This window comes from Pituophis catenifer, unplaced genomic scaffold (assembly GCF_029215685.1).
Source record: "Pituophis catenifer annectens isolate HBS135680 unplaced genomic scaffold, rPitCat1.0.hap2 SCAF_2, whole genome shotgun sequence".
NCBI classification, from domain to species: domain Eukaryota; kingdom Metazoa; phylum Chordata; class Lepidosauria; order Squamata; family Colubridae; genus Pituophis; species Pituophis catenifer.
The window spans coordinates 227,755,054-227,767,423 of NW_027256882.1; the positions used below are offsets into that span (position 1 = coordinate 227,755,054).

Below are 12,370 nucleotides of genomic sequence, written 5' to 3' on the forward strand. Positions count from 1 at the left end.
CCCCAAAAATATTCAAGAGTTAGAGAAAATAAATTATGAAAAGTTAAAGAAAGATTCGGATCAAGAATTAAAGCAAATACAGAGGTTGCTGGAGGTGTATTGTAATGGAGGTAAGAGTGCAAGAATAAGTAAAGCATTATGGTATAAACTATTAAAAAATGGTGGGCTGGGTCTTCCAAATGTTAGAAATTATTGGGTAGCTAATCAATTAAAAGGTGGTCCCAGATATTATAGCATTAACTAGAGATTTAATATGGAGGGATATAGAGTTGAAAGAATTAAGGGAAATAGGTGATCCTATAGAAACATAGAGGTTTAAGAAAGTTGCTGAGGATTCAAAATCCCTTTTTAAAAAATTTGATAGAACTATGGAATAAATGGATACAAGGGTTAATGCCAGGAATTTCTCCTATAACACCGGTGGTGGAAATGGGGACATTCCCTAAGATTGAAGTGAAAGAATGGATTAATAAATTAAAAGAAAATCAGATATATAAATGGGAAGACTGGAAGAACAAGATAAAGAATATAACACAACTAAAGAACATTTTATCAGATATTAAATTAAATTGGTTGAATTTAATATAATTAGAGAAATGGATAAAAATGGAAGAAAGATTCGAGGAGAAAGATAAACAGTTAACAAAATTTGAAATGATTATCAAAGAATGTGAGGTGAATTAAGAATATATAAGTAAAGGAAGAATTGGGAAAATATATAGAATATTAACTGAATTAGAAGATCAGGCAAAAGGTTTAAAACTAATTTGGAAATCAGATTTAGGAGAAATAAATGATAATGATTGGAAAAATATTTGGAACAGAAGAGTATATAAGAATATGTCAGTTAGAGTTAAGGAAAATGGATATAAAGTAATATGGAGGTGGTATCTAACACTACGTAAATTAAATCAAATAGATGTTAAATATACAAATATTTGTTGGAGGTGCAAGAAAGAGGTTGGAACATATAAATACATGTGGTGGGATTGTGATAGTGCACAAAAAATATGGGACATGGTGTTTAGGGAAATTAGAGCACTTTTGAATGTAAATTTAAGATATGTCACCGAGGATTGCATTATTGTTGCTGATGGAAAAACAGGATATAAATGAAACAAAAAAGGAATTGATTATAAATTTGATAATGGCTAGATTAATGATGGCTAAATATTGGGGATGAAATTGGGATATTCAAAGAAATGAGTGGTATAATGAAATTTGGAGTATGGCAACAAATGATAAATTAACAACAGAAATTAAATTTTAAAAAGGGATGATTAAAGTAAACAATTATAATGAAATGGGGGGGGGGATTTTATAAAAACAGTGTTGGTGGAAGGCAAAGGGAATAAACCTACTCAAGAATATTTGTTTTGGAGGGGATAAGGGCACAACTGGAATATATTGTATATCTTTTAGTCGTTATAGAAGAAAAAATATAAGGAAAAAAAAAGGTCTCCCGGGTGGGTGGGGGGGGGGGGTTGTGCACTGTAATATTTGTAAAAAAAATTCTTTCTTTTTTTTTTTGTATTTAGGATTATATGTATTATGTTTATATTATTTGTATGCAAAATTTAAAAAAATATATTAAAAAAAGAAAGATTGCTTAACATCTAGGATGCTACAGAACTAGTTAACCAAAATGAAATTCATAAGAAAGCAATTGATTTTATAAATATATTGGTGCCCCAGAGAAAAAAACGTTAGTTACTACAATATGTCAGATCTCTCACCTGTGAGCCAGCAGCTACATTGTTTATAAGGTTATTGTTGGGATGAGCAATCCAAAATGTTGATACAGCCCTATAAACAATTGGTGAAACACGATTAAAAGAGTGATATAAGACTCAAGTCTAATAACAGAAAAATACAGTTCTGTAAACAACAGTCATTAGTATTCAGAAACAGAGATCTCCAGCAATTTGATTTTCTGGCAAAGATTGTGAGATTTTTATGTTGCTCTTACAAAAATACTTGCTTTTAAATGCTGAGAATAAAAGACTATGGATTTTTTCTGGAAAATATCACATATCTGTGATATGCACCATCTTGAACCATCCCCATTACATTAGTAGTACATTAAAATGTTGTTCAGAACATTGGGAAGGTTTTTTGTTGTAAATCAGCCTTACAACATTTGTAATTCAGCCTTGGTGAATCTTCTGGATCAGTGCAGAAGTAGACTAGTGGTGATCTACCTTCCACCAAAACAATGGATAATGAAATGAGTTCTTCTGATTCTGGAAGAACCACCCTATTTAGGTTCTTCTTCAGGTATACACTGCAGGCTGTAACATATATTTAATTACCTGATTCTGACTCTCAGACTAGCCTAAAATCTCCTCATGCATTACATGTGATTTGAATCTAGATTTATTTATTATACCATCCACATTATTTCCAATTATGTCAGAAAAAAAGAAAATGTCTTATGGAGAGACCATCAAGACTGTAATTGGAGCATTCAAACATCTCTCTAATTTACTCACATGCAATCCGTGGCTGGTACTGGTTCATAGTTTCCATAGACATAATCCCTGATTGCTGTGCACATTGTGCTATTTCTATCTGTTGGAAGAAGGGTGCCTGGTTTGGTGACGAGTCCTAGATTATGAAACAATATATTCCTCTGCTCAATACCATCCTCCATGAAAAAACAATGGCCTAGTGTATTGTATCCAACAGTGTCTTTTATCTGCAGTAATAAAAAAAATTGTTTCATCAAATATCTGTATTCATAAGTAATTCGAAATATAACTATGGGAACACAACTCTCCTTGGAGACTACAGTTCAATTATGTTTTTTTTCCTAAGTCCCCAAATAAATCCATGGCAAACAAATCTTCAGGGTGCCTTTGAACCTGTTTCTACTAAGTTAATTTCTGACAATTCTTTTTAATTTCACAAAATAATTAGTCACCAACAGCTATGCCACTGCCAGGTTAACACATGAAATGTCCCTACGTGTTAGACAATCATGTTTATACTTCTTGACAAAAAAGTTGTCCCATATTCTCTCTCTTTTATGGGATGGAGAAAATGAAACTATCTGTCTATAGACAGTGATGATTCCTGCAGTTCAAGATCTGCAGGATCAATGCAAGCTGAAGAATCAGAAGGCTTAAAGGTTCGAATCTGATCTAGAAAAAGTCACAGATAGAATATTATGAATGGGGCAGCCTTCTCATACATACATTTTCTCTTGCTTTGTTTTTGAACTGTAAACATAGTGCTGCCTAGGTTATCCTAATTACATTTCTAAATAATCTGTGGTTTGGAGGAAATCATGGTTAGCAAAGCCATGCCATAAACATAATGGATTGATGTTACAAAAGAAAAGCATTTCTTTCTGTACATCTGCAATCAAGGCTGGCAGCAAAATCAGTAATACTGAAAGACCTGTTTTATTTTGGTCATTTGCCCATTTAGTCTCCAAACTTTTCATTTATTCATTGCTCTTACCAGCAAACCATTTGTGGCATGAATTGACACACATCTGGAGAAACAATGATGAATTGAGAGCCCTTCTACATAAGTCCTATAAGTATATCCTCCTTTCTCATCCACATCACCACAAAGGTGAAAGTGAACAGGGTAACTGCCAGGTACTTGCTGACCCATCTGCTTCAGCTCCACATAGGAGAGGTGAACAGACGTGAAATTCCTTAAAATCTGGAAGAACATGCAAAAATAATCCAATTTACTGTCCACATTTTCTTCAGTGAAAATACTTCGGACATCTTAGAAAAATATTTAAACAAACAATGTACCATCAATAAACTAAAAATATATGCAGCATAATATCCCAACATACTATAGTTTAAGAGGGAGATTAGGGCAAAATATCAAATTTTAAATTTCCATTTTAAATTCTTTTAACTTTTGGGTTAATGCAAGTAATCTAGGATTAACTGTATTAGCCAAAAATAGCTAACTAAATATTACAAAGAGTAACTTATTACTAAAAAGGAGATCATTCATAAGAGAAAATTCCTAAACTAAAAGATTTTCAGGGTTCGCTTTTTTGTTATGGTAATTTTCTCAGCCAGGGCTATTCCTACATTATTAAATATTAATGATCCAGATTTTATTTTTTCAATGTTTATTTAATAATAAATGAAGAACCTAGCAGTATGAATTTAATTACCCACACTGTACCATTTTATAAAATGGGCAATAAAATCAGTAGAATTAATTACCAAAGTAAGTTCTGTAATGTTTACAATTTTCTCAATCAAATGAGTGTGTGTGTGTGTGTGTGTGTGTGTGTGTGTGTGTGTGTGTGTGTATTTTAGTATGCAGGAAAGGAAATCATACATCAACTTAATTATGGTTCTTCCAGCATAATCTATAAAGCCTTTGACTTTGACTGTAGGAAGTTTTAGTACCATTTATGAATTTTTATAATCAAATATTTATGCTTTGATAATCTGGACTTTAAGGGAATTTTATAGCAAAGAGTTCTAAGCTGACAGATTGTCTTATACAGATAGTCCTTGCTGATCGACAATTGAGACCAGCAATGGTTGCTAAGTGTTGCGGTCACTAAATAGAAAATCACATGAGCACAACTGAGCTTATGACCTTATTTCTCCTATTGTCATTAGGTGAAGCAACACATGACTAAGACTTAGAATTTTACTTCTGCTTTTTGTATTATTAACTCTGCCTGTTGCAAGTCAGTTGCATCTCACACAAATGGTGAAGATGTGACAATGGCATACTGCAATGATCATAAATGCAAAGACTGGTTGCAAAATTATTTTTTTTAGCACTGTTATAGCTTTGAATGGTCGTTGCATGAGGAACTCAGTAAGCAAGGCTTACTTGTACTTTTAAAGACTTTCAAGAGAACTCGTACCTGCTGTAAGAATTCTATATAACACGGGGAGCTTTTCCTTTTAAATGATGTGGCTACACACCTTGCTTTAAGTGTTGCCTAATAATAATTAATTGATTTAGAATCAATTCGGTATTAATTTAATCTAAACACAAACATAGTATTTAAAGTAACCCAACCATGAAATGAAATATAGAAGAACAGGTGAAAAGCTCCTATTTTTAATAATCAATATCATAAGCTGCATCATCTCAACAGTAAATAAATCAAGAATCACTATAATTGAGTTTTTGCAGAATAGAATTAGTGGGCTAAATTTGGGTTCTGAACAAAGGCAGCTTCACTTCGTCGTGACATAAAAAACAGCACTATTTAATAAGTGGACCTAGAAATACCGGAGCTGCATGATCAATATATTACACATCTGCTCAACCTAATGCTTAACAGGCAGCAGTCATTAAATAGTATGAAACAGGATAGAGTTCCCTCCACTGTGTCCTATTTGCAAGAGCAAAAGCCGCTGGAGCCTTGATACGGTGAAATTAAACTTTTCCTTCCATACCTTGATATGTCCACCGAAAGTATCATAATTGAAGAATCTGCAATCTTTGCCAGTATAGCAGGAATCTTCCATCTCTCCTTTGATTACGATATTTCTGGTAAGAACTCCAACCTCTGCCCTCATATCCACTCCATCAAGGATTTCTCCCACATGCAGAAATTGAGGCAATTCTGGTTCAAAACAGAGAAAACAAATGAAGAGAAGGATGAAAATGACACACCTTTATTACTATAAATACAAGTAGCCAGCTGGTACAGTTATCATACTTATTTTAGCTTCATTAAAAAAAAAAAACCATCAGCGACTTGCCTCTGAATAGATCAGATTTGGTTTACAAGGATTTGGTTTTTAACACTGCCTGAAAATACAATGCATCAAAAGTAGAGTAGGAAAAGGTTTTTTTAACCATTTTTTCATTTAGCATAGGACAAGAAATGGATTTGCCTCCATGAACTCTTGTTCTTTGAAATTGTTTTTACCAGGCTTAGAATAATTCCCATAATCTATGTTTAAAGGTCACTTGATATATGCTTATTTATATATGTTAACATTCATACGTATATCTGCTTCCTTTTCTGCTTTCTTTGCAGCTTACATAGTTGTGTTCAACATGATTACTTGTGTAAGAAAATTGTTCTTGACTAAACATCACACCATCTCTTAATGGTATACTCTAAAACTTTTTCCCAGTTAGGAAAATGGATTATTTTTCAATAAAATGAAACAAAAGCTTTACTGATACCTTATTTTGAAGCATCAAGAACTTGCAAAGTCCCATTCACCAGCTGATGACAGCAATGAGCAACAGGAATGCAAACACTGTGGCATGCTATGACAAGGCTATGCAAAATTAGAATCTCTTTGTTATCCATATTATTTGTGAATATACAGCTAAAAGGTTCTTCCAAGCATTAGAAAAATGTTTCTGTAATGGCAATGAAAGCAATGCTAAAGTTCTAATCCTATGTATAGATGATGATTGCTAGAAAAGAAAGACAACTACGGAAATAGAAGTTCTCCCAGGAGAATCTGATTGATTTCTTAAAACAACAGACTTCTTTTAAATGATTTCCTAGAACAATAATATACAGTACTGTGCAAAAGCCTTAGGCCACCATCCACTTTGTTGTTTCAGCAAAGTTTTAATGACCATCCATATTATTTTTTGGTCTTGAATGCCATATCTTGAATATTCAGTTTGTTGATTTCCCTTTGAGAGTGGCCTTGCTGATATAAAATTATTTTTTGTCTGTCAATTCTATGATCTTTGGCACTTTAACTGGAATGATATGACTGAAAGTTGGTCTTATTGGCAAGCTTCCAATGAATTGCACTCAAGCAACATGTGTCTGTACTGTATGTAATGTTCAAGCACGTCTTGTACAAACATTTAAATTAAACATTTAAAAGAAAAAAAAGGCTCTGATGATCGCATGGCTCAGCTGGGCATGGGGTGAGGGGGCAGGGATTTTTGCTACCGGTTCTCTGAACTGCCCGCCACCATCGCCTACTCGCCCAAGCCGGTCCAAACTGGGAGCATTTCACCCCTGGTTCCATTCCATTTAGGTTTACAGCAGGGGTCCCCAAAGCCTGGGCCATGGAACCGGGTTGCATAGCTGGAGGTGAGTGGCAGGCGAGCAAGCGAAGTTTCATCTGTATTTGCAGATGCTCCACAGTGCTATCATCACTCACATCAGTTCCACCTCAGGTCACCAGGCATTAGATTCTGATAGGAGTGCAAATCCTACTGTAAATTGCACATGTGAGGGATCTAAGTAGTGTGCTTCTCTCCCCCCGCCTCCTTCCCCTGTGGAAAAATTGTCTTCCATGAAACTGGTCCCTGGTGCCAAAAAGGTTCAGGACCAATGGTTTACAGGACCCAGTGTGTCTGCTGTTGCTCAAGTGCAAGGGGAGGTAACATTAAATACTTGGCACTTTAACCTATGGAAGCTATTTTTTTCTGCTTTTTTGTTTTTGAAAACTGCATACAAATTTTCTGTATTTTCTGGTTGTAATTTAATAAGGAGACTGAGAAATAATTATATATGGTCAATATACCATTGCTACAACAAAAAATGTAATGGTGGTCTAAGACTTTTGCCCAGTATGTATAAATAATATATAAACAAATGTAACAGAAAAAAAAATACAAAGTGCAATAGGAGATTTGCTATTAGCTTAGAAGCATTATTTTGGTATTACTCAAAATTTTCTCTTTTAAATGTATTTAAATAGATAATAATAGATTATTATTAGAAATAATTTGTAATTAATGGTAGCAGCTAATAATCTAGCACACTGAAACGCTTTAAGCATTTTCCAATTTTAAGCATTATAAACAATCTTGCAAAGTCAGTATTTTGTGCTGGGTAGCAGACAGAATGACTGAGAATAAGGAAAATGACACTTCTAAAGTCACTTTAAGGCTAAAGCAAGATTATAACCAAGAACTTTTTGATTAACCACTCAAATTCTTAGCTTTCAATACTTCTCAGACTTGCTGACTGAGCAATTTCCTTAGATTTCTACAGGCATTCTACAGAAGCCAGACAATCTGCCAAAAGCTTAGCAGCCCACATAAGACTGGGGGCACATGTAGATGTAAATAATAATAATAATAATAATAATAATAATAATAATAATAATAATAATAATAATAATAATAATAATAATAATAATTTTATTTCTATACCGCCCTTCTCCCGAAGGACTCAGGGCGGTGTACAGCCTATGAAGAGGCACAAAGCTAATGACTGTACATATTGTACTGGTACTAACCCTGCCTTTGACTGAGAAATTCTGCAAAGCAGAGTTATGGAATGGAATATATTTTTCCAGCTTGAGAATGTGTGAAATATGAAGGCAAGGCAATAATGCAAAGTAGATATGTATGGATTATTGGCTTGAACCGAAGCTTGGATGACAGGCCGGCGGCTCTACGAGCGAAATTGGAGCGTGTGGCAACAAGCTGCGGCTCCTTCGCAAACCCGCAGCTCCAAAAACCCCCACAACGCGAAGAAAAACCTGTCGTTGAAAATTCAAGAATTCCAATTGACAAGTCTCTTCAAGGCTAAGACTGAGCCGAAACTGTGTCAGAGAGGAGGAGGACGGAGGCATGGCCACAAAGTTGAAAGCTCGGTCTCTGGAGGAACAGACGAGTCAGCCCATTCTTGGACTCTCCAGGGAGCTCTCAGGAGAAATATTAGGATCACACAATTCTTCATCTAAAACTTTGAATAAAGATCATTCAAGACTTCACTATTTTATTGATGTTCCTTGGTGGGCTAGAGCCAAGTACAGTAGACTGGCCAAGAGTCTCCTCACTTTGTTTCCCATCATAGCATTTCTATCACTCTAATTATGTTATGTAAATCTACAGGACAGTCTAGGCATAGAATAAGGGCCTGAATAGTGAAAAGGATTAAAATCAGCAGAGGTGCATTCTATGAGTTGAATAATAATAATATTTCATGTCATTCTTGACTTACAACCAAAGTTTCTGTCCCTAAGCAATGTAGTCATTAAGTAATTGCGCCCAATTTTATGAACTTTTTTTTTGCATAGCTGTTAAGTGAATCATCATGGTTGTTAAATGAATCCATCTTCTCCCACTGACTTGCTTATTGGAAGGCCACAAAGGCAATCATGTGACCCGAAGACGCTGCAACCATTGTACATACATGCTGATTGCCAAGTCCCTGCATGACTGTGTGGACCACTGCAACAGCAGTAATTATGAGTACTGGTGTAAGTTACGTTTTTCAATGCTGATATAATTTTACAGTGTTAAACAAATTGCTGTAAGACAAGGACTATCAAAATTGTATAGCAGTCCATTTTTTCTCAGAAAAAAATAGTTTTAATATGTCTGCACCAAAAAAACAATTAAAATATGAACAATCCAGCTGAAAATGAGAATCTGATGAGGCACCAAAAATTTACTTTCTTCCAAGTTCTATGCAGTTGAAATTTATGTAAAAACTTAAATTTTGCTCTTAGTATTAGAAAAGAATGCATGCATGCATACACGTCATGCATACACACATACAAGCGTGCCCACAAATGGACACATGCACAAGTAACAGCTTCAGAAATTGAAGAGACAAAATGGCTTTATACAACATTTGTATATTGCTCTTTGAACAGTATTAGATTATCAAAATATTTAAATATGTAATGAACACTCCAATTATTTTTTTTCCTGAATTCCTTCTATATTAAAAACAAATGTTTCCACATAAAAATGGCAGTTTCTTCCTTAAAAATACAATTGTCATGTTTCCTTATAAAGTGTAAGATTCTCTTTGCACTGGATGAACCTTGTGCTATGGAAAAATAATTCACTATAAAGAAGTAGCTATGCTATTTTATCTTATTTTTGAATGAGACCAACGTATTGAATCTTATCATATTAATCTCATTATAGCAGATCTGTAAAAGTTGACTTTTGGCTTTATTGTGGCTTTTTCATTATGGTCGCTGCATTATGGGGGTTTTTTTGTAACAATTCAATGTAGAATATAATTTTTGTCCAGACATAAACTCTTCAAACCAGATGATGTAAAGATCTAATTCAGAAATAATGAATACCAAAATGCAAAATAACAATAGTTACAAAAAGAAAAAATTATGTATAGTGGCTGTGCTGGAAGTTTAACAGGTAAAGTGAACTTGATTTCTTGCACAAAAAATTCAGCCGGACTGTACATGCCTGCGAAGTAGGAAGGGATGAAGCTCTTGACAGATTTTTGGAACAGTGAAGGAAACTGGATATTAAATGAATAGAAAGCCGAGGAACTGCTTCCATATGGAAATAGTTTGCTTGCCTTTCCTCATTCATGTGAGAGAGTTGGCACAAGCTTTCTGCAGATGCTGAAGTCTGAGGACTAAGAGAAGCAAAGAATAAAATTTCACTAGAAAGATGATGAGATCTATATTTCAAGCAAAGGGACAGCTCACTAAAGCAAGATAAAATTATCCTGAGAATACCTCATGTGAAATTAAAGGCAATGAGGAAACAGAAATTTCAATATCACCAATTCTTGGAATATTAGGGTTATTCCTGTTATCTTCAATATTATCTAAATTAAGGTACGTAATCTCTTCTTCACCACAGTAATAATCTGGTTGGGGTAACATCACCTTTTCCTGCCTTCTTACATTCAGGCTTCACAACCTTAATAATACACACTCAATCAACTGCAAAATCACTTCTGAAGCAATGCATCCACCAGTTCTTAACCCTTTAAACACGTTCAACTTGAACACGTTCAAGTTCTTGTTGAACGGCCCCTTGTTCAGTGAATGTTCAAAGTTACAATGGTGCTGAAGAAGAGAGATTTACAATGGGTTTTTGTAGTTGTGGCCATTGCAGTATCCCCGTGGACACATGATCACTATTTGGGCGCTTGGCAACTGGCTCACAATTACAATGGTTGCCGCATCCAGCAATCAGGTGGTTGCCATTTGTTACCTTCACTGCTAGTTTCCAACAAACAAAGTCAATGGGGAAGCTAGCGGGAAGTCACAAAGGGCAATCATGTGACCACATAATTCTGTGACAATGCAAAATGTGTCTGACAACAGCAACTGGGATTGGTGAAATACTGTTGTAAACTGCCACAGTCATGGAACATCACACTTTATAAATGCATCAATTAGCGATGAAGGTGCTAGTCCCAATTACCATTTCAAGCAAGGGCTACCTGTATGTATATATGCATGATTTATTTATTTGTATCATACCTCAAAGCAGTAAACATATCCAAACACACTTTCCTCTTACGATTTTATTATTATATACTAATAATTTTACTATACCTAGATGGTTCTGGAAAACAGAAGCTGCTACCAAATATATTGTTCTTCCCACTCATCTTCAGTGAATTTTTAACTAATGAAATTCTGAAGGGGATATGTATATAGAATTTGGGAGAAATATATTATCTCCTAGACTACAGTAATTTAAGATTCTTCTTGCAATCTTTAAGACAAATTAGAAATAAGGCAAGAAGCAGTTCACTAAAAGTTAGCTCTTCTCTTAGAAGCTAAGCTCCTATTAAATCCTCAATTCATAATTAAGAATTAGATTTCAATAAATATTAATCATGAATTTTCAAAATAATTATAGAATCTTTCATTTAATCATGCAAACATGATGGGCAGTATAGAAATTTGATAAATGATTATATTCATAGTGGTTTTTAACTAGTATTATACTTAAAGAATTCAAAGTTTACACTAACCTGTTTCGGGCATTATAATTACTACAAATATAACCCAGCTTAAATGGATGCCCCTAATCCGAAAACACCTTAAAACTATACAATTATTTAAGACCATTTAAGAATTACTTTAAAGCAGCCATGCTTTCTTCTAAGAACAATAACTATATATGATTTTGAGAGTGGACAGATCACTGTTTTCCAACCTCATTTCACAAATTTCATAGAAATTGTTTATTTTGCTTTCATGGTTTTTGTCTCCCAGAACATTATATTTCTTAACATCTCCGAAGCATTAGGCTATGAAGAAATGTAATATCTGAAACACATCCATCTTTCTGAGTAAAAATTTGCATCAAATTCTGGTAGTTATAGGTGGTAAGTGTTAGAAAATCCAAGGGAAGCGAAGGGCAGAGAAGAGGGGGGAAAATGACTCCGATCTCTTAATGAAGAGACTTGCAGTAAAGTTTTACTGCTTTATTTATTTATTTATTTATTAGTTCAATTTATATGCCGCCCTCCTCCGAAGACTCAGGGCAGCTTACAATGCACTTATAGCAATAGCCTTCATTCTTTTGTATATACCTGCTTATTAGGGCTTTTGGCCCCCCATAAGTGGTGTTTCTACAAAGTCAGCTTATTGCCCCCACAATCCGGGTCCTCAATTTACCTACCTCGGAAGGATGGAAGGCTGAGTCAACCTTGAGCCTGGTGAGATTTGAACTCACACTAATTGCAGGC

At 34.6% G+C, this 12,370-nt stretch overlaps 1 protein-coding gene across 1 annotated transcript in view; it reads right to left on the reverse strand.

Moving 5' to 3' along the window:
- CEMIP2 (cell migration inducing hyaluronidase 2) overlaps positions 1–12,370 on the reverse strand; it is a 59,178-nt gene that overhangs the window by 25,363 nt on the left and 21,445 nt on the right. The window contains exons 7-10 of the mRNA XM_070938637.1: positions 5,406–5,575; positions 3,466–3,675; positions 2,493–2,698; positions 1,737–1,806 (exon numbers count right to left, since the gene is read on the reverse strand). Coding sequence (XP_070794738.1) covers positions 1,737–1,806; positions 2,493–2,698; positions 3,466–3,675; positions 5,406–5,575 — 656 coding nt within the window. The remainder of the gene's footprint in view (positions 1–1,736; positions 1,807–2,492; positions 2,699–3,465; positions 3,676–5,405; positions 5,576–12,370) is intronic.